We start from the raw sequence: 23,658 nt of genomic DNA on the forward strand, positions 1-23,658 counted from the left end.
GTCATGGAGCTTCCTGGATGATAAAGAGACTTCTCAAACTAGAGAGAATTACATACATCAAAGTCTAAGAGGGGTTAGAAGATCAGGGGAAATTTGCAGTGTACATGGCAGGAGCAAAACTTTGATTTGTTTTTACTGGTCTAATAAGTTAGACACTAAAGTAACCACAAATACAGGCTTCCACCCAAGTAACAGACACTTATTAGAAAGGATAAAATAAGATCTATCGAACCAGAAGGAATTAGTATCTCCCATATCTCACTTCAACATATTCCAAAAAAAAAAAAAACACAAACTTTACTTGCAAATGTACTTTATTACAAAATATGCAACTGGTCTCCCCATGTTCGTGTTTAAAAAAGGAGGAACTACAGAACCTCCACCATGCACAACACTAGGTTAGTTCTCATCTTTGTCAAAATGGAATCATTTTTAAAACACCCTTTCAGTTTGACAACATACAAAAAACCAAAACAATTACTCTTATTTATGTATTGTCATAAACATGTTGAAGGATTTTAAAGCCTGTTTAATATTGGGTGTCTCATCCAAGGGAGAAATGAAAAAAAGTAAAGAGAATTAGACTAGTGGGGTAGAACTTTTAAATATTAAAAAAAAATGTAACAATTGTACAAACACAATGAAGTCTCCAAATACAAATCTTTTTAAATTATTATATATATATATATATATATATATATTATATATATATATATATATATATATATATATATATATGATATATATAGCTATTTGATGCCTCTCGATAAAAGAAAGTTGGGAACTTTAAAATAGGGCAACATCTTAGATTCGTTTTCGCTATCTCATACAGTGGTCGTTATAAAACCATTATTTTTTACCGTGTGTAATAAGTAAATTTAAAAAATTATTTTAGACTGACTCAGTGTAATAAACCCCCATTCTGTTTGTATACATTTCCATGTTCTTGTGTCGTTAAGTTGCAAATTGTAGTAAATCCCCCGCATAAAAAATACATAATATTCAATGTTTCGGCATATTTTGTTCGCGTATTTTGTAGTTAATTTATAAAACAAATACTGTTCACATGGACCTAAGTGTATTACATAAATTTGAATCGTGACCAAGTTTCAGTTGCAAACACCAGTGGTAAAGATTTTGAATACCCAACATTTAAATAAAATTTTGTAGTGGTATATTATAAGTACCTTTAATATTCATGGAAACATTTAAAAAGGGGGTATTTGAAACCTCACATTTCTAAACTAACACATTACCGTGGAATATTAAAATAGTATTTAAACTGGAAGTATAGTTCAAAACCAGCATCGCCCTCTTCAGGTAATTAGCGGCATCTGTTTTTCAGATGTGAACTTGCCTTCTCTTCAGCTACCATTGCAGATTCTAAAGACTTCATGTTCTCTGAAAAGAAAACAGAAATCACAAAAATGTTAGCATATAAAAAAGTAACAGTATCTGAGGCATTTCCCAATAAATACATCTTCCTCTGAAACAGACAATGAGAGCAGAGCAGTGCAGTGAAAAAAGCCAAAAAAGTGCTCAGAGAAGTTATCTAATTCAATTCGAAGATGTTTTCTCATTATTATTGATTGGTACTGAAAAAAATAAACATTGAAAGAATATAGAAAATATAAACCGTGTTCACAGCACTGTATTGGGGCATAACCGTAGAACAATAATATAGGCTATATAATAATTGCAGACAGATGGATACACAGATGACGTTTCTCACATTTTTATGTAGCACAAATTCAGCTGCACAATGAATTAAAGTGTAACGCCAATCACATTGAATATAAAAAATTCAACATTTTTTAAAAATGAATGGTTACCATGCACAGGCATGACAGAAAATACTGTGAATTGACTGCATCTGTATTTGTCACCTTTTGTGCAAACTCCATGGCTGAACATGTATTTAAGATAAATAAAACCGTACTCAGTTCGTCAGTGACGTAAAGGAGCATGCCGGAAATGTCCGCTCTGCGATCCAGCAACTTCTCCACTCCACTCAAACCCTGAGTCACTAAACAGTCAGGCCTGAATCTTAACCCAAAACTCACCTTGTAGTGCCATCGCCTCCATCAGAACCTCTTTAACTCGTGTTACAACAGATTGCAAGTCATAGCTTGGCTGCTCAACCATCTTTAATACCTGCATTCCTCGCTTATAAAAAAAAAGTCAGCATTAAAAAAATATATATATGCATGCACACAATAGATAGATATGTTTAAATATTTCTAAAGCAATAATAAATAAATCCCCCACTCTCGCCACAGTCACTATACATACCTGTATCATTTCCTGGAATTCTTCCACAACTTTCTCTTCCAATTCAGAGACACAAGACATGGCATCATAGAAACTGGTCATCTGTTTTGACAAAACAGTATCCTTCAAAAGTAGACATTTCAAATTCATGGATAAAACAATAAACACAGCCTCCTCCCCCCTCACATGTTACAGAAAACATTAACATTTCCCTGAACATTAACAAAAAGGTACAATCTGTGATTAAATAGTTTTTGAAAAGAATTGTGTCAGAGTAACGGTTAACATTTACTTGAAGAAAAAAAAAAAAAAAAAAAAAAGGTTGGACATTCAAGATATTCAGTTACCACACTGAATATACATTCAGTTTGGGAGAGTTCTATCTGCTTAAAAGTGTGCAAAACAGCGTGGAGTGAAAGATGCGCCCTATAGCCCAGAGGTCAGCAGTTTGAGTCCAGGCTATTCCCCTGGAGTTCCCAGGAGGGGGCCGCCCAGGTGGGGAGGGCCACGTTGGCCAGGGTGTCCTCGGCTCACCGCGCACTAATGACCCCTGTTAACTGGCCAGGCACCTGCGGGCTTGCCTGAACACTAGCACCGCCATACCTGCTTTATGAACGGCTTTCACAATTCAAATTTAAATGTGAATACCTCATGCATGTCCATTCTTAAGTGTTACTAAACATTTGAATTAAATACCCCTACGGTGTTTCAGCTGCAGAATCGTAAAAATGAATAAGTTATAAGCACTTGCTTCTGCAAACGCCAGACCCGCAGTTTATGCGGCACATCGAAATCAATACAATATAGCCGAGAATTTAGTCTGAGCTTTGTAATAAAATCAAAGTCATTGTGAAAGAATGTATTATATATTCCTGTCGATGGCTGAAACACTAATGAAAGTCACTCTACACATTATATTATTAGCAGTTGCCACAAAATACATACCAAATCACAATACAGTGCGATATACCTAAGCTACTTTCTCGTCTGCCTGCCCTCTGAACAGTTACCACCAAAAGCTTAAGTCGTGCGAGCCCCCCTGCACGCCACTACACTACACTCCTCAGGCAGAACGAGTGTACCACCCTGAGTGTGCACAGCTGTTTTTTTTAAAAAAAAAAAAAAAAAAAAAAAAAAAAAACCTTTCTAAACTCTGCACAAAATCTGTGATCATCAGGGCTGATGCTAAACAAAAACCCAGAGAATGTTGCATTTTACAACACAACGAAGTATGGTGTGGACATACTGGATCAATTGGCACGGCTGTATTCTGTCAAAGGTGGTACTCGCAGGTGGCCTGTGGCTGTTTTTTAAGAATGTTTTGGGTCTGGCAGCCATCAATGCTTTGGTTTTGTACAAGGAGTGCACCGGCATCACAATCACTCAGGGACTGAAAAAGCAAAATGAAGACAAATAAAACTCACCTTATCTATAGCGTTGGATTCTTCACCATCTTCTATGTCTTCCTTATCAGAGCTTTCAGAATTACTACCGTTGGATGTTTCTTTCAGTTCCTTTACTCTAGAATATATATTACATATACATACATTGTATATATGTATTACACACACACACATATATAGTTGTATTAGTCTTTAGTCTTGATTGTCCCTATTCCAAAATCAAATAAACCTTGTCAATACAGCATTGTTTAAATTTTAAAATAATTTTGCTAAACACATTGTGCATGTACCTAGAGAAATGTTGGTAAACTTGCCCAGCTCAAAAGCGCAGAGCTTGAGATTAATCTATGGTTTCCAGGTTAATCCAATGATGTTCAAATTTAAGTCTTGTTCTTTTAGTATAGTCCCTGGAGGTCCTTGCTTAGGAACTACAGCTTTACTGGACTGTCATGTAAAGTTTCCAAACATTGTTTAGAAATAAATAAATCTGCATTCTACCTGTCTGCGTATCTGAGGGTGTTCAGTGTATATTCACAAGAGTTAATGCCAGGAGAAATCATGGCAATCTATGGGGAAAAAATATATATATAATTTAGGTAACCTGCTCTTTAAGTGACAGATGTTGTTTTTCAGATCTATTTTAAAACGTAACAAAATATTTTGGCACAGTCTTGCTTTTGAAGTGTATAATTTAATGTAGAACAAAACATGATGCAGCAACAAGATTCTAAAGGTAACCAACATGCAAACCCCTTACCATGCATGTCCTAGAGTTCTCCCCTATAAAGGAATCTCTCAAGACCTGGGTCAGTTTACTCATCCTGAATGGGGTGTGAGTTTGGTTGTGCCCCAGAGCACGAATACACTCCTAAAAAAATAATAACAAACAATGCCCGTCACCTTACTTAGCACCAGCTAGAAAGATCTGTATTTATTTCAGTTTCTAGCAGCTGATTGATCTCAAAACTTTGTCAAGTTGGTTCTTAAAAAGATCCCTATGGATTCAGCATCAGCAGCATGCCTAACCTCACCTTTATGTCCTAAGTCTATGTCCACTTGATTTCCAACGGTGTCCTTTGGTCCAGTTTAAGCTACACTAAAAAGTATTAGTTAAGTTTAACTTAACAGGTTCTCTTTCTGATTAAAGAAAGAAATGAAGCCAAACTATTCCAACAGTGGGGAACATATTCATGGGATCAAGTGGCCAATGATCATTTTGACCGAACCTCTTGGGTTGTACATGCATGATCAGTTTGACTGAAGCGCTGGGGTTGTACATGCATGATCAGTTTGACCCAAGCTCTGGGGTTGTACATGCATGATCAGTTTGACCCAAGCTCTGGGGTTGTATATGCTCTCAGATGCATTCTCAGCCATTTTGGACCACTTTCAGAAACAAATCTGAACTTGACTTTGTAGAGAAAAAAAAAATCAGAAATCACTTCACTTACATTTTACCAAATGGATCAACCTGATAAATCTCACGAGGCTAGTTAACATAGTTTTTTAAATGTTACTGATTAAACCTTTTACATGTATGCCTAATACAGTTTTTTCTGAGTTTTACATCATTTTCTATGTTGACAACTAATGCCAACTGTAAAAAACAAAGTTTTTGCATTAAGTTTATTTAACTGTATCATAAATCTAAATTATACTCACTTTTAAAGATAAGCTCTGGACCAATAACCTTTCTTATTCAGTAACACAAGTGAGTTTTGGCATCTATAGGCGACTGTTTAATTTAAAAGCAGTACAACAATTCAACGTTTTAATGAAATGTCAGAAGCAACGGTCAAAGAATTGTGTTTCAAAAATCATAGGTGCCTAACTTTGTTAAAAAGTAGGGGGGCAAACTCAAGGACTAACTGCTCAGCATAGAAAAGCCAATGTTTATTTATTTTTATTTGTTTTTTTACAATTAAGGTGGTCTAAGAAATTAAGCAAACCTTGCTGTTGTGAAGTTACGGTTCCAGTAATTGCAAACCTACAAAACTGGGCAGATGTTTCACACAAAATGTACAACATGTACTTACTGAGCATGCATTAAATACAAATACATGCAAGTCTCTGCACAGTGCTACACCTACAAGTACTGTTCTTTCACCCATGCATATTTAAGAGTTCCCACCTTTAATGCTAGGAGGCTCCTGTTGATCTCTGCCCCTTCCACTAAAGTCTGTCGGTCAGAGCTGCAGACGTCAGCTCCCCGCTCATTTCCTGCCAGATCCACCAATGAGAATTTGCCGTGCAGGTTTCCCCTCCGCCTCAGAACAATCTGCAAGATGGCGTGAGAGCGAGACGAGCTGGAGTTTGCAAATGTCTGTCCCGACGTCCTGCAAAGAGCAGATGAACAAAAACAAAAATAAAGTGTTGAGCCACTCAGCGAAAGTGCAGCCTAGACAATTCTAAAGTTCCAGGCTTAATTGTGTAAAATTTCCCCTGTGCACCAATCCTCAAATAGTCAATAGCTGTAGTGTAGTTAAAAAACCCAAAATGAAGGTATCATACCTGCATGCACTGCCAATATCAATGACTTTGATGACATCTTCAGCTGATGCAACCTGCCTCTCTTGCAGCCCCACAACATGGACTTGCTGCTTACCATCCTCTAGAACACGGAGTTTTGCCTTCTTGTTTAACAAATCAAACACCTATTCAAATGCACATCAATTAGAAACAGGAGTACATGTGTTAAAACATGTGCACTTCTTTTATAAAATGTTCACTCCTTAAAAATCAGGTCTTACCTTTCCATTGTAGATCTCAAAAAATGAAACGTACGGCTCAAGGCCAAGAATGGAATATCTGGGCTGACTCAGGAGCATAAAGACATCACGTGCTGAAGTTTAAATGGGAAGAGCACATTGCACATTCTTCTTGGTTTAAAGTTTGCAAAAACTAAAACAAAAGAAAAAACAAACAAACCACATAACAACAATAACCACAACAACAATTCAACCAATTTACCTGCAAATGCATAGATCCCTTTTGAAGAGTTTTGGCTTTTGCCACAGAAGTCACCACCCATTGTCTGTCAAAAGAAGCAAGGTTTTGAAAATCTAAAAAAAAGTACCATTTAGTAATAATTAAATAAAAGGTGTTTTCAAAAAAGTAACCAAAAGAAATATTTCAGAACATTGGTTTCCATTTTAGGAAAAAACAAAGTCATTAACGTACATGAGTTTTCCCACTTCCAGTTTGACCATAGGCAAAACAAGTTGCCATGCTGCCCTCAAATATTTTTTGTACCAGTGGTCTGGCTGTAAACCTGAAAAAAAAAAAAATTCACAATTTTGACAATTCACCATGGGGTTTTCCTAAGAGGAACATTACATCAAATGTGCCTAACTGCTGAATGAATAAGTTGAAGTAAATATATACTGGATCAAGGATTCTCCCCCTACATGTACTTAATTTATAGGACTATGCCCCCCCCCCCCCCCCCCCCCCCCCCCCAAAAAAAAGGACACCTCTTATCTTAACCAACAGCAGTATCTTTTTCAACATATTGCTTTAGTGTACCTGTAAACCATTTCATTTGTTGCTGAATCATCAAAAGAGTAGTCTAATCTGAACGTCTGATTATCCAAGTACTTTGTGAGATCAACTTTCTGCTTGGGCTCATGCAGCAGAAGTAGGCCTTTTTCAGGAATGGTGATTACATCAATTTCTTTCTTTGCAATCTCTGTTTCAAAAGACAGATTGCAATTGAGATGCAGAACATTATACAAAAACACACAACTTAGGCTTGGGAAAAAAGGATAAATCAGCGACAACAGCACAAGCAACAAATTATAAATGTATTGCCAAAGAAAAATGGCATCCCCCTTACAGTATGAGCATAAAGACAAGAAAGACACAAAGCTTCTGTTTTTTGGTTTTCATACCTTTTTTATTAAGAGGTCTTTTTCGGACACATACACATATTCTGTGATCTTCGCTCTAAAGAAAAAGAAAGTTGCCTAAGAAAGTAGCAAAGCTATCATTCACCATCTTTCATTAACTTAGAGCAGCATCTAAAGCATCAGGATACTGACCTTGGCTGTACATTTTTAAGCACTAGTAAATCTGACTGATTTACTGGAAGTAATCCCACCCCCCCCCACACACACACACACACTCATTTATTGTAGTATTGCTGTACAATACAGCAAACATGAATATAAAACTTGTACAAAATGAAAAACTTTAAATTGTATGCTGCCAACTTACTGAGTCAGAGAATGAGAGAGGGGTGTACTCCAAAGAGTCTCGGAATTCTTCAATCATCTTCTGGAATTCCCACTTTACACCACACTCCTGAAGAGGGAAGTACACCAGTACAGAAAATAAACTGTTGTCATGAATTACATTTCACATCCCACCACAGCATTACTTATAATGCCAACCGATTTAGAAATTCAATGAAAAATGACATACAAAAAGATATATAAATGGCACATGGCTGCAGTCACCCTTAACGTAATGATGTACCTCCTGTATTCATTGTACCGGCATACAAAATAACAGAATTAATGCAGAACTAGAAGTCTTCATGCATACCTTTGCACGCTTGGCCCGTATCTCAGTGTTTTTGGCTTTATTTGTTTCTTGCTTGCTTTTCATTTTTTCCATCTGTTGAACAAGAGTGGACTTCTGCCTGGCTGGAAAACAAAATGCATACAAGACTATTCACTGGATCTCAAATCAAAGAAACAGCAATTTGCTTTTTTATGCAACATAAATTCGTACATATAATCTACTACCATCTCCTTACCTGAACTGTTAGGAAATGAAACTTTAGATACAGCAGGGGATAAAGACTTGTTTTCTGTTTCATGGACTTGCTGAGGAGTTGTTGGCTTTGTCTGAACACTTCTCCTCAGTGAATAGGACCTTTGAGAGACTAGAGAAAAATGTTCCAAAAACACACATTCATTGTTGTATACAGGATAAAAAGTTAACTAACCGATCAGATTATCTGTAAATCAATTTGAAAGATTACTGTGCAAATTCAAATCAAAGGGTCCTAATGCAACATTACACAAATCTAGTCAGATGCACAAACAGGATATAAACTAAAGCTTTAACAGATGCATTATTATATTCAGTTCTCTGTTTTAAATGGACACTTGCATCTCTATGACATAGTAAATGAACTTGCTCTCTCTAGGAAAACAACTTTTAGAAAATACAAAAAGGTAAATTGTATACAAAGAAACATGACACGACATGTTCAATGCTATAATTCTCTAATATATAAAAAAAATTCTCCAAACTGCCTATAACTGGACGATTTTATAATACACATTCTGCTAGTATTTGACACTTTACACACTGGAGGACACACTAAGGAAGAAAAACCCTGAAGGATTACAATTTTGGTAGTCAGGAGGAAAGCTTACAATGACAATACAGAGCAGGAAGACCACTTCATGGTGAAAAAAGGTGCATGCTGGTATTTGCTGGCAAGACCTACAACATTATGCCTTTTACATTGACAATTGCTTAAAAGTAGTAAATGAGCACATTAAACACTACTGGCTAGCACACACCACCACATCACACCAGAATCCCGTTTTGTGTTAGAATGGGGAAGCACGATAGATCCTGGGATTTATCTAACATTTACAGCAGCGTGCAAGAGCCTCTTAATATAAAGGTTTAGTCCTACTTTAATGAAATTGTAGCAGCATTGGAGCCACCACTATTTAGATCAAGTGAATAAATCCTCTTAAGTCTGTAGGGAGAACAGACAAGATTTTTGTTTAAATCATCCCAAAGAACAGAATTTAAATTAAAGGAGCCCCACCATTTCTAGATGCTATGAATGAGCCATCACTATTGGCACACCAGATTTTTGCAAGTTCTATTTCATTTGCTGCAGAAATGCAAGTCTACAGCACTGTATGAAAGCCAACTTCCCTACAATCATAAATCCAGCTGAAGTATGTCTGCACACATGTTTGTTTTGTTTTACATGCTCTTTCAAACAGGTGGTTTAAACATTTAAAATGGATGTTTTGCTGAACTTTAGAAGTGTTTCTGAACATGCCGAGTTGAAGTCGGCATGTCTACTTACATACTGGTGGAGCTGGGATTCTTGATATCGTTTGTCTGCTATTATTTTTCTGAAGAAAAGGGATTAAAAAAAAAAAACAGTACAGTATTAATGCTAAAAGACCATCCACTTTGGTTACAACTTGAATCAAATGTACATACAATACTGGGTCTCATTCATGGAAATGGATGTATGTAAATAATGAACAAGAATGCAGGCAAGTCAAATATTACTCACAAACTAAGACTGTCACTCCACACACACTTGGCCTCAGTTAAACAGTGTCAAGCTAAGCACAACGATTGTCAGAGCTGCCACTTCCACACGGAGATGTGTGGCAGCCTGGTGTGGAGGATGCAATGGCATTCTTTCTTTAAGAACACCATTTGATAAATGCATCGTTGTTATGAAATGACACCCTTTCCTTGCGTGCAGGCCTGTGGTGTCTTCCCTCACCAGACCTACCTGAACGTCAACATTTTCCTTCAGTGGTAGTACTTCGACAGAATTCATATATTCAAACAGATCAGTGTTCAAACGAATTAGCTCTCCAAAGTCAACCTGTCAACAAAAATAAAACACTTAGTTCCCTGTTATATAATCCTAGTTTTGAAACAGCTTGTGTGTACAGTACACATATAAAATTCACAAGTGTAAAATTTTTTATGAAAACCTTGCCGAAGATCTGGGGCAAACAGGTTCCCAAGTCATGAAAGGCCGTCGCCATTAGAACATTTTTGGGTGTGAAAGGTAGTTTTACGTGTTTTTAGTGTTGTAAGTTGCATGTCCTGTTTAGGAAGTACTTTTAAAAAAGGTAAAAATATAAATAAACAAAAGATCATTGATTTTGGAGTTATGGATTCTCAGTTATAGTGTCATTACCAAATCCATTAAGCAGGTAGATCCAGTTTCTAATTAGATTCCAGTTTGGGGAAGATGGATTATAAGTGTGTTCTCACATCATCCACATGCAGCAAGACAAATGCAGGAATTTCATAATCACTTTGGTCTCATTCAGCTGACTGCCTCCACTATATTTGGCAATCAATCTTATTGTGCGGGAAGAGAATTATCAAAATGTACACTTCAAAGTTTATTCTTTTAATTCCCAAATGGACGAACAGATCTTTAACTCTCACCTCTTTTCCTTTAGTAGCTGCATTTTCTACCCATTCAACCATCACTACACCTTTCTGATGGTTTATTCCTGTTACATTAGCACCATGCACCCTCCCTAAAAAAAAAAACAAACACACATATATAAAAAACATGTAAAACTGCAAAACTATGGTTAACATAGACAGATATTAACATTTTCTAGAGAATAAATCATAAGAGGCACATAGCAAGAAATACAATGCAATATACAGTTCAATATTGAAATCATAAAAAAGTTACAATTTGCTTTATAACATTTAGGCAATGAGCAGAGCAGAATGCTAATTTTATTTATTTATTTTTTTAAACGCTGGGTTGCATTGTACAAAAACGTGAACTAAAATGGCAACCTATTTTGTAAATAAATCAAAACAACCAGAGGTTTCACCCAAATGTATTAGCAAGGACAGTATGAACCCTGCGAGACCCAAGCATTGATCCAAATGAGAAAAATAATCTAACACCTATTAAAACTAATAGTAATAGACCTCTGATGATGAAAATTGTGAGTTTTTGGAATTCTAAATATTTTGGCAAAAGTTGTGGAAATGTTGCTAATATGCAACACTGGGACTGGAATTAAAACAAAACAAAAAAAAATTATTTTCATTCAGCATCCCGGAAACTACAGAAATCAAAGCGAGTAACACCTTATAACAACTTCTAACATTATGCCTAGAAGAGCACCTAAGTCCATTTTTGAGGTTTGACGTTTAGGAGCGATACTGCAGGAAGCAATTCTGGTGTTCAAATTTGCTGGATCAGTGTCCAACGTTGTCCCAGCAGACACCCAGGGGAGGACCTGTGGGTGGCTTCATTGTTGGTTATAGAGATGCTGGTGGGCTCCCCTCACTCAGTGATGGCCTACCTCTCTTCACAGTGTTCACCATGATGAAGGCGAATGTGACTTAAACTTGAAGCATCCCCTGTTCACGGTTTCCTTCTTAGGGATCTGATGAGCTCTACATCAGCCATGCATTCACAACTGACAGTATAATGGTGTGCCAGAAGATGTACACGTACCAACGTTTGGGTTTCATGTGGTATTTCTATTGGGCAGTATGAATCCAGGAAATCAATGCCACCCATGAATGTATTGGAGCTGCTTACAACCGAGGGCCTGTCAATGTTGCCGCCATCATCACCATCATCATCATCATCCGGATTAGGTAGATAGTCCTTATCACTATCGTCACTGTCATTCTCACCATTTGACTCACTGTCATCGCCATTATGGATAGCTTCTAGCGTATCTATCACTGAGTACAGCTATTTCTTCTAAGTGTTGGACATCCTGAAATAATAACTGTCTGCACTGGGAATTACTCACACCATATCTACAGTGCCCTGGCACAATACAATGAGCACCGGTGACATGTTACTGTACACCCGTGAAGGCGTCTGCTTAATGTCTGCAATAATAATATAACACTGTATATAACACTAGATTTCATAATATATCCAGATATCTTGTGAGCAAGCTGTGCCAGGGGGGTAAACTGGGCAATAAAGACAAGCCTCCACTGCATATTTGACCACTGTGAATACTGGAGAATGGGTAAAGCATGCAGAGGGGCTTTATTGCCTAATTTACCCTATTGAAACAGTTGCTCACTAAACAGCTGGGTATTTTCTGAAACACAATTGGTTCCTCTATAAGACCAATGGGAGATGCAATAAACAAGTGTTATTGTCATAGAAAAACATGATCACTGAGTGAAGTCATGTTTTTTCGGATGCACAAGATATTTCTACCTCTATCCTCAAGGTGGCAGCACTCAAATGTTCCTCACAAACACCAACGGGTCTTCAGAGATAGAATATGCCGTGTTTTTGTTCTGATTATTGTATATCAAATTACTTTTGGGGGGGGGGTGGGGGGGGGGGGGGGGGGGGTCAAAGTGTTGTTGCATATTTGCAACGCAGGGTCTCAGAACGTTAAAAATATAAGGGCCAAGTTTGCAAAAGTAATGTTATTAAGCTGTACCGTCGGGAGGTGGCGTTTCAATTTTGAAATCTTAACTTTTTTTTTTTTTTTTTCTGGAGCATTTTCTGTTTGGATAATTAGGCGCTACTATGTTGATCCCAGTCAATTTCGTATACTCTATAGAAGTATATAAACGATACAGTTGTAATGATTTTCATTAGGTTAGTCTCTAGTTACATACACCGACAACATTTGTTTAATATATTTTACCCACAACAGTTGTTAAATACACCATGCTAGTGCCTTTTTCCCGAAGGTAAGTTAATATCGTAAAATATAAAACAAATAAGTTTAACTCAGCAACATCTGATGAGCAAAACCCAACTTAGTTCTTGTCCTACCGTTACTGCGGCTGATTTGTATGGACAATCCGATGGTGAGGCTGTTGATTGCTGCACTAGAATTCATTTTTGAAAAGTTTATGATATTCGGTCTGTAAATTCTGTTTTGAATGCAATACGATATATTTTTTCAATGTGTTATTCCAATAACGTCTTATATTCAATGAACACTAACACCTCACTCACTGACAACCGCCAGACTTTTGAATAAAAGACACGACAGGAAGCAGTGCTGGAATGTCGGTATTTAACCTGAATGATTGTCGGAAGTTGTAGTCCAAATGGTTGTAGTTTAATAGACCTACGAACAATTTTTTATTAAAAAAAAACAAACAAAAAAACACTAGATTTCGTAATGTAAAATGTATTATGTACACTAGTAACAGGTAAAGACGTTTTGTCTGCTGTGTCAGTGGTAGAAGTGTGTAGTTTATTATTTTTACTTCATATTTCATGTTACTTCCATTATATAAAGGATTACAATAATACCAACATAGGGACGCTTAGTGAAAATGTGGCAACGCATTAAACTCAGTAAAGTAAAGCAAGGTATGGTACAATAATATGCTTCTGTACATGCACGGGAAAATTATGTGAAAACTGCAGTACTGTATTATCTTGTTTAATTCTCTATCAGACCACATATTTTATTTATGTATTTATTGCATTTACATAGCGCTTTTTATACAAAACTATCGCAAAGCACTGTACAGTACATACCAGAAAAAACAGACCACAATACATCTGTATAGCATGTCACACATACAGCTGCCAGAGTCATACCATTTAAATAACAGTATGCACATAATAATACAAAAGCAGACATTTTAAAAGTTACATTAAACCCCACAAAGATAAGAAAGCCATTTTATAAAAGTGCGTTTTTAGTCTTGACTTGAAAACTGTAACAGTCCCAGCATCCCTGACAAACGAAGGCAGAGCATTCCATAATTTCTGAGCTCTACAAGAAAAAGTCATACGTCCCGTGTTGCTATTGTTGACCAAGAAACCAGCAGCCCCTATCCCCATGGTGGCCGTATACATGTTTGTAACTTTTTTTTTTTTTTAGAAAGGCTTTAAGGGTTGCATTGTGCTTGAAACAAACGTGCTAGGGAATTCGACTGTCAAATTATTGTGTCAGAATTGCAGGAGTCAGCCTCTGTATTAGCTTAATGCGGGGCAGGCAATGGACTTATAAAAAGTGAATGGTTTGGATTTATGGTGTGTGGTGTGTGGTACAAGCATACTATTCAGTTTAATAATGTGTGATGCCCCCCTCAGATGTGGAACTGAGCCAAAAAAACCCACCAAACTTGCCTGCAACCAATGCCGGGTGATGTAATGCTCAAAATGCACGTGGACATTCAATTTAGGGATCCTCTCAATTAAACACATGATTATATGTGACAATAATAAAGTGACGCCTGTGTATATATGCCTAGGGTTATTCTCTTTTTACCGGAGCTGCCCTGAGAAGTTAAGCTGTATATTATTGTAATGACCCGTGCCCTTGGAAGATAAAGCAGCAGAGGTGCAATGAATAAACTTTATTGGTTAAATTAACACAGCTTTCTCTATGGGTCCTTTCTCAATAATAATAATAATAATAATGATAATTATAATAATTTAGGATTCTCCACAAAAGCTTACCTGCTATTACTACTTAAGGTCTGGACACAAACAGTCTTGAGGAAAAAAAAAAAAACAAGGCAGAATTAAAACTAGAGAGAGTATTAGATAACATGGTATCATCATTTACCTAAGAAGTTCCTAAGAAAGGTTTTTTTTGAAAACCATGAATGTATTAAATGTAATAACAATCTTGCAGATATCAAAACTCAGATACAATCTTGTGGTTGTGACTGCTGTGATTTGTGCTTCATGTTTTACTGTGTTCTTTTAAAAGCAGCAAGGCTAGGCAAGAGAAAACACCTAACACTGCTTTCTGAAAAACAACGACACGTTTTCTTTTGCCTCCACCTAAAGGAAAAAAACAATATTCTGGTTACAAGCTGTCTCACTGGTTGATTGACTGTAAAATTAAAACTTTAGCAAAGTTTATAGGGGGGCATTTGATTTATTGATCACAGCCATTCCCCTGATATCGCATGCATTGAATCGCAGTAGTCATGAAACAACTTGCTTACAGTTCTACTTGATTCTAAGTGACGTGGAGGGGTAGTGACTTTAGAAAGTCCAAGATGTACTGTAAGGCATTTCCAGCTCGCTTGCTCATTGATCTCCCATCTTTCATATGTGTGTGATTTCAGTAAGTAAAGTCCATTAGAGAATATGAGACTGTCTGGTCTTTATCTTGTTTCGTATACAGTTTTTCACCGACTTATAATTCACTAACGTGTGGAATTAACACCAGAGGGATAAATACAGGCTTAATGTCATGAAGCAAGCTTAAGGTCTGCCTCCCAACACCATTCTCACTCTGTACTGGAGAAAGTGTACAGGTAGTTCAATTGTCCTGTTTCTGCTGCTTCAATGTACTGTACACTACATTCATAGTGTAAAATAGTTTAAAGGAACACGTCAGAATGTCTATGCTTGCTATTTATCAATGAAAACAGCATCTGTTTATTGTCATCAGAAATATAGATTGACTGCCTACATACCTCATTTTGCCTGGGGCAGTCTAAATTCCAGGGTTAATGGGGGCAAGCATTAACTTCTGCTTCTACTTTATACCATTTTCATGATCCTCATATGGGCTGTTTTTCATAGTGTCCAGACATAAGAAGTCATGAATACCAAAGAAACTTAAAATGATAGACCATGTAATAATAATAATAAAACAATACTGACATTTTTTTCTTGTCTATGCTTGTTATAAGTGATGAAAAGGTATTTGCCTGTATCCACATACAAGTTTGAACTTCAAATTAGCTCACAGACTGCTAAATGTTTTTAAACTGTATATACACTAATTGGTTCATTTGTTTTAAGGGTATACTGCACGACTGTTGACATGCATTTCCTAATACTACATGTAAGACGTATATTTCTGCAATGATGTTGCAGTGGGTTTCCTAATAGAGAAAGAACTGGAATTCCAGACTAGCAGTAATAAAGGAAAGCTCCCTTCTTCAAACAACAAGCCCAAGTTGTGGGTGGCACAAAACATTGACACCTGGTCAAATAATAATGTGACTATCTACTAAATTGCACAAAAAATCTTGGTTACAGAAGGAAAGAAGAGAGAACACAGATTTTTTTTTTTTTTTTTTTTGATTGAAAGGAAACATTTTATATTTTTTAATTCTGAGGGAAAGGGACTTACTCTTGCCACTGTAAATGTGGAAACAATTTTCTAAATATTGATGTCATAAGGGAGTAGTGGGGTTTTGGAAGATGTCCGTTTTAAAATCCATCTAGGGCAGCTAAGTCTTGTCTGTGCATGTATTGTAATTATTTCAGAAAAATATTCTTGGTAGCATTCTTAATGGCATTAGCTAGTACAGGCAGGAAGGGGGCAGTATATTCCTTCAAACATTTAAACTCTTTATTCAGTCCTCCTCATGTCTCAGATCAAAATTATTTTCCCTAATAATTTGAATGCTGACTGAGACCTCAACTAGATGGAACTACAAAGCCTTATGCAGCATTAATCAGGGTTTGGGGGTGGGTTTGGTGAGGACTATTTCCTGGGGCACATGAATAGGCTGCAGCATATGCCAGCTGATCTTTAGTGAGCTTTACACATGTTTAAAGAGTGCGCATCAGGTTGCATCAAGACAAATGAGTAGACCAGACAACAAAAATAAGTCACGGATATTACAGAGAAAAATCTAAACACATTGGGAAAGACATATGGGCTAGAGGATTGTTAACAGATGGACCACGTTTTTAAGAGAACGGTAGCTTCATATTAGAAGCTGAAATCTGACACACGCAAATCCCATTTGTGAATTGAAAAAAAAAAATTGCATGACACTGACAGTTTACTGTGTTAACTGAAGATGAGTAATTCTGTAAAATGGTGCAAGCAAATGTACACGTTGTGTAAAATGCAAAAACATTAAATCCCCTTTTCGAGGCCCCAGTATAAAACCAAACACCACTCATATAACATTTCAATTTAGTATACTGAAATTATGCACAGTAAAACCACAGTAGAATACTAATATGGCGATGTTCATAATATTGGCAACTATTTAAAAAAAAACATCCTGTAAAAAAAAAAAAAGATGTGTTTTTAATTCTGCATTGCATTTTAGTACGATATTAGTGTAGGGATAGCATGTTGAAATTATAGTAAAGTGTATTATAGCGTGTTATACCATAGTCTGACACTAAACAAATTATTAGCCTTCCAGTCCATAGGCTGGGAAGCCTATTATTATTATTATTATTATTATTATTATTATTATTATTATTATTATTATTATTATTATTATTATTATTATCACAAACTACAAAGATCTTCTCCCAAACCCCTAGTCCGATTGAAACAAACCCAATGGCATATATGATCATAGTGTGATTGTCTTTAAAGGGTGTTAAAGAGAAGTTGCTACAATAAATAAAATTAAAAAAACATGGTGGCCACGTTGGATGACATCATCAACATACAAAACTGTCTTAAAAAAAAAAAAACAACTTTGTCTCTGAAACCGCTTGTCCAATTGAAACAAAAATTGGCATACATGATCCTAGTGTGGTTGTCTTTAAACGTTGTTCAAGGGAAGCTGCTACAATAAAAAAAAACATGGCGGCCACGTTGGATGACATCATCAACTTTCAAAACTGGCTAATAACTCCTTGGAGAGTGTAGATAGGGCCATGGTTATGATGGAACACATATAGTAATCCATGTATGCTGCTCTATAAAAAAAAGTCACTGCCTGTGACCTTTGACCTCTCCTGAAGATCAAATGTAAAATTGACTAATAACTCCTTATAGAGTGCAGATAGGGTCATGGTTACTATGGAACACATATAGTAACCCATGTATGCTCTATCAAAATTGTAATTGTCGGTGACCTCTGACCTTTCCTAAAGGTCAAATGTAAAACTGGCTTATAACTACTGAGACGGTGCAGAAAGGTCATGGTTACTATGTACAAATGGCATTCTGCACTATTTGCTAAGGTGTTTGGTACTGGTACTGCATTCTGCATTATTTGCTAAAGTGTTTGGTACTGGTACTGGTACTGGTACTGGTATTGGAAGCCATAACGTTGCTGGCAACTCTAATTTTAGTTAGATTTTCTCTTGCCATACTGAATGCCTGGGCAACTACAAATTTGTATTTACCTCATTTTACTTTACCTTAAGTATTCCTCACATTGATGAATTACCTAAATATCTTTATAGACAATACTGTAGTAAAATATTACATTATATTGTATATGCATTACAGACTCCTCAATATAACATCCTTAAAAACCATTGAAACGAATTAGCTGTGATATTAATAAATTAATCGTGACACGAAAGCTCCAACGTCTCTATTACGACTGTGATGACTGGGGCTGTTTTTTTTTAGTTTTTTTTTTATAGTAGTAGCATGACAAGATGCAAGAATCCTCTCCAGTTATCAAAAGGGACTGTGACTGCCACAGAGTGTGGTCGGGACAGCTTCCCTAGCATGCTTTGTGGCCTCTTTAAAGGCCTAAGTCCTGAGTAACAGACAGCAGTAGGCGGCATGACTCATTCTTTATTAGTCAAATGGAAAAAAGTACTAGAGATGACATCCTAAATGTCAGCCACACCCAAGCTAACACAAGAGAGCAGTCAAAAGACAAAAGGAAAAAAAAAGGGTTTATTAACTATACAATTTGTTAAAAAAAAAAAAAAAGAAGCAATGTTTGTTTGTGCAGATTTAAATCAGTGACAAATGTAACCAAGTATACTGCGGCAGGGGGTAGGGCTTAGGTTGGCCAGGGTGTCCTCGGCACACCAGCGACCCCTGTAGTTTGGCCGGGTGCCTGCGGGCTTGCCTGTAAGCTGCTCAGAGCTGCGTTGTCCTCCGACGCTGTAGCTCTGAGGTGGCTGCACGGTGAGTCTGTAGTGTGAAAAGAAGCGGTCGGCTGACGGCACACGCATCGGAGGACAGCGTGTGTTCGCCTTTGCCGCGCCCGAGTCTTATTTTGGTCTCTGTGTCTCTGTTGTTTTGTTCCTGTTTGTTTTATTATTATTATTATTATTATTATTATTATTATTATTATTATTATTATTATTATTATTATCAATAAACATGCGCAAAAGTGCTTTAGCCTGCAGTTTCTGTCTCCCAGTGTCTCTTCCTGCCAGTACCAGCCTTGGCTGTGAGCTATCCTTTCCACATATACAGATTGTATTTATTATATTTCTTTTAGTATTTCCAAATGTAACATTATTGGGTGTTGAGTGCTAGAAACTGACAGATTGTAGTGATTTGTTTTTTAAATAAAATAAAGGGCTTTATTCTCAAAGCTATTTATTTTGATATTTACAGGTCACTGACCTGAAGTGCATATTCAGGATAATAACATAATGTATTTTCAAGATTCAGAATATCCAAGGAAAGTATCTTGATGCCCCTTAAAGGCATCCAACCTGTCAATGTACAAAATGTTGTATTAGAATAATATGTAAACAAAGAAACAAACACAAATAACTGCAAACTAGCACAGCAGAAGCAACAGATGCACACAGAAACAGTCCTTTGAACTGTAAAAGTTATTTTTTAAAAAGGTATATAAAACACATGCAGTTTTTGTTTGCTGTCCAGTAGAAAACCCACCAACTGTTATGTAAACCTACATTTCTGTTTATAGTTGTGTATGCTTGCCGATTCACAGGATTAAAACCTGAGCCTGATATTGTGAAAACCATAATAAATAAAAATATTTAGATTAATTTTCCTTTTTTTTTTTTTTATACATACAGACAACTTTTATTGTTATGTACATATATTGTATTTAACAATAATAATTAAAAAAAAAAACATTTCATTTTCATCCCTGTGACTTCGCACACCATTTCCTCCTTCCTCTTTGATTGTGAACTAATTTACAGAGACTGCTCTGTAATTTTTAGTACACATTTCCGTTACAAAATCCCAGCCTTAATAGTAGTACAGTTTTTCATGTTAGATTTTGAAATGTCACGTTTTTCGTTAAGTACTGTTTATGGGAAACTGCAAAGCGGTATGTAATTCAGCTTTATGAAGCAAAATGAGTTCATTCTCTAGTTTATGCAAAACTTTTGGCCATAGCTGTACAACACTGCAGTAATGCCTGTTTTTGCTGAGCTTCATTTGTTTCTGTTTGCACTTGGGAAGGTCATTCACAGCATGGAACAGAAGTTTAGCGGGTACTTTTCTTGCTGTTCTTTAAAGAAATATGGATAAGAAGAAGGTACCCAACAGTGTAACAATGTGAACGTTTTGTAAGAGAATTAAAATAAGAAGGGGTCTTTTTAGTTTTGCATAATCACAGAGCCAAAGGTTATTGTAAAACAAAAAAAATAAAAGTACTGGTAAAAGTGATGATGTAACTCATCGTCTTAATCTTAGTTTTGTTCACTTTGTAACCATGAAAGACCGCATTTGTTTTGTCCTTAAGGCCCCCTTTTATTAAAAAAGTAGCAGCATTGACAGATAAAAAGGTGCACTGTCTGTTAAGTGGGCATGAGGCCTACTAGACTGCCAAGAAAACCTCTTTAACATGGTGGGGGCCTTGTTGTGATTAGCAGGGCCGCCTCCCTGGAAACACAGGCCTTTCTAAAGCGGGAATCGTTTGGAGACATGTGGCTTACTGACTGCTGAGGGTCTGGAACTAATCCCTGGCAGGGGCCAAACACTTCCACAGGATACTGTCCCTCTTCCAAACTTCCACTGAGAGAGACACAGAGAAGAAAATCCCAACAGTGTGTGTGTGCAGTCCTAGGCAGCCTAATCCCCCTGTGTAAACTGGCATGGTTTCCAAGGCTGTGAATTTGCAATACTGCCAAAGCCTGGAGCTGCAATACACATCTCAGTTATTCATTTTGACTGTTGCTAATATTCTGAGAAATGCAAATATATTGTCCCAAATTCTAGGATTTTCAAGACTATTCACTTGTACTGTATAATATTTTATATTATTTTTTTTTTCTAAAATAACTTCTGTAACTCTGATGCATTTAGCTGGTTTATTGAATTTTTCTCCAGACTGGAACCTTACACGAAGAGGCTGGACAAATCTAATTAATGCTTTTGGGCCCACATAAATGCTATGCTGTGCACAGCTTAAAAAAAAAAAGGTTTTTTTTAAGTTCCAGTCACTTTCTAAATTTACCATGCAAGTTTTGTAATAACGCCTTATATGATATTAAAATAGTTTTAAAGTGCATATATAGTACCTAACCATTAAAAAAAACAAGAATTACTGATGGGTGCGTGAGGGCAGATTATATAGGTATTAATACATATTATACATTGGCAATGAAAGTTTTACAGGGGGTAAAAATAATTTGTGAGGAAATTAAAAAAAGAAGGAAAATATCAAGAACCTCTCAACACATTAATGCTAAATTTATTTACTTTAATTTTTTAACATGTGAGAAGGGGGGCAACATTTAATTTAATTTGAAAACAACATTTTGTCTGCAGATGCAAGGCATAAGTGTCTATTTTTGCTAAACTGCTGAACATGAACATGTTACAACATATATTTAAAAGGTCATACAAAACACTTACATTAGCGTTATTACACACAAAGAACAGCTGTATGCATTGACTGTTGTAGTTTCAATTGTTTACATTAGCCCATTCTTTAATGTCAGAGGGCAGTTGTTTCCAGGCTGATTATGGCTTGTATATAAATGCTGTCTGACATTTGTTTTACAAGGTGCCTTAAGTGCTTTCTTATCATTAATTCTTAAGCATTTGGAGACAGGTGTTAAAGTTGGTATAGTCTCTTGTGGGAGCAGTAATATCAATGTGCATTTCAAGGAAGGTAGACTAAGTTAACCACATTACCATACTTTTACTGATAAACAATTGTGACCTTTAAATGTTGTGACCCTTTTCAATTGTGTAAGAAGGCACTCTATGTTTCTATGAATCTCTTTTCATTAAGGCTCTTTACAGAGGGCAAGTCTCCTCAGTCTGAAAGCACAATGCCAAGATGGTGTTTGTCAAGGTAAACGTAAAGACTGTTAATATGATACATTCAATATTATTCATGCATATGAGAAAATCCAGGATTTTTTACTCACCTTAAGTAGTGTACAGCTATGGCCAAAAGTTTTGCATCACCCTATAGAATTAACTACCAGTAATATTGCTTCATAAAGTGGAATGAAACCTGCAGAATAATCTTTCGTTAACATATTGAACTACTTACCGCGTTGTAGTTTTCAATATACCTAACAAAAAACGTACTACTAAGTATTATGGCTTCTGGTAGACTTTTGCGATATCATTTTGTAGTTTCTTTGATTACATGATTTTAAATAAAATATCTAAATGTATTATATTATATATATATATATATATATATATATATATATATATATATATATATATATATATATAGCTGTACATTCATAAATACATGTATAATACATTGTTATTAATACTGCTTAAATAATGTCTTTTGTGTGTGGGGGGGTGTAATGTAGAGTTAATGTCTGATGAAATTGAATTTGTTAGAATTGGTAATAAGTAGAGGATTTGTTTTAGGGGATAGTTCATTAGCATTACAAAGATCACTCATGGCTAAGGGTACAGTATAGTATTTCTTGATTGAGCATTAACAGGACAGAGCCTCCACTGTGTATAAATCCCTTTGGGCAAATTGTATTGTAAGAATGTGAAAGGGTGGATTATTTGTCAGCTGGTGGGGAAAAAAAAAAAAAACACATTAAGAGATCATTGTCTTTCCTCTTGTCTGCAGCTTTGTCCTGATAGCTTCAGATCTAACAGACTGTGCGATTTCCTTTTCTGCATGATTCGCATAGTTTGATATTGCTTTGTGGTGCTTAAGTTAAAAGTAAAAAAAAAAAAAAAAAAAAAAACTGCATTATTTTATCTTCAGCCTAGGAATCACTAGAATATTTATAACAGAGAAAAACATAAATCACTGCTGCATACCAGGCTAATTTTGCTTCAAGTTTTATACATGATCTTGAAAGACTGATTGACTTGATTGCCCAAAATATGAAGCAATATAGTAACACTTTGGACTGCATACAAGATTAATCTCATTCTGTAGAATTTTCTGTTTGATAGGCTGTATGATTGATTAAGGCATATATCTCAGTCAATATGAAAGCAGCCTTTTGAATCTGCAGACCTTAGTTGTGGTTGTGCAGGGCTCTTGTCTTCTCTCCCTCTATCTCTATCATTGCGTGTCTAGCAAAGCCACCTCTGACGTATGTTGTGATGCATGTCACGACCAAAACAAAAAAAACTCACATGCAACACACGTGGAAGGGAAAACCTGAACACTGCTTTAATTTCCTGTGTGGGCCCAC

General features: G+C 36.2%; 1 protein-coding gene across 9 annotated transcripts in view; it reads right to left on the minus strand.

The window, feature by feature from the left end:
• Window positions 1-1,196: 1,196 nt before the first annotated feature.
• The window catches only part of LOC121330576 (kinesin-like protein KIF2C), a 48,807-nt gene continuing 26,345 nt past the window's right edge, over window positions 1,197-23,658 (minus strand). For 3 of the 9 annotated variants that reach the window (XM_041277190.1, XM_041277189.1, XM_041277188.1), the window contains exons 3-21: window positions 10,857-10,951; window positions 10,183-10,278; window positions 9,739-9,787; window positions 8,434-8,562; window positions 8,220-8,320; window positions 7,890-7,976; window positions 7,565-7,619; window positions 7,200-7,362; window positions 6,855-6,945; window positions 6,645-6,708; window positions 6,425-6,516; window positions 6,186-6,328; window positions 5,806-6,010; window positions 4,432-4,542; window positions 4,173-4,240; window positions 3,696-3,792; window positions 2,293-2,394; window positions 2,064-2,166; window positions 1,197-1,401 (exon numbers count right to left, since the gene is read on the minus strand). In XM_041277190.1, coding sequence (XP_041133124.1) covers window positions 1,325-1,401; window positions 2,064-2,166; window positions 2,293-2,394; window positions 3,696-3,792; window positions 4,173-4,240; window positions 4,432-4,542; window positions 5,806-6,010; window positions 6,186-6,328; window positions 6,425-6,516; window positions 6,645-6,708; window positions 6,855-6,945; window positions 7,200-7,362; window positions 7,565-7,619; window positions 7,890-7,976; window positions 8,220-8,320; window positions 8,434-8,562; window positions 9,739-9,787; window positions 10,183-10,278; window positions 10,857-10,951 — 1,928 coding nt within the window. In that variant the 3' untranslated portion in view covers window positions 1,197-1,324. Of the gene's footprint in view, window positions 1,402-2,063; window positions 2,167-2,292; window positions 2,395-3,665; window positions 3,793-4,172; window positions 4,241-4,431; window positions 4,543-5,805; window positions 6,011-6,185; window positions 6,329-6,424; window positions 6,517-6,644; window positions 6,709-6,854; window positions 6,946-7,199; window positions 7,363-7,564; window positions 7,620-7,889; window positions 7,977-8,219; window positions 8,321-8,433; window positions 8,563-9,738; window positions 9,788-10,182; window positions 10,279-10,856; window positions 10,952-13,203; window positions 13,993-14,853; window positions 14,889-23,658 lie in introns of those variants that run through there. The other 6 variants (XM_041277191.1, XM_041277187.1, XM_041277186.1 and 3 more) reach the window with 6 other exon arrangements.

Source organism: Polyodon spathula, chromosome 18 (assembly GCF_017654505.1).
Source record: "Polyodon spathula isolate WHYD16114869_AA chromosome 18, ASM1765450v1, whole genome shotgun sequence".
In the NCBI taxonomy this organism is placed as follows: domain Eukaryota; kingdom Metazoa; phylum Chordata; class Actinopteri; order Acipenseriformes; family Polyodontidae; genus Polyodon; species Polyodon spathula.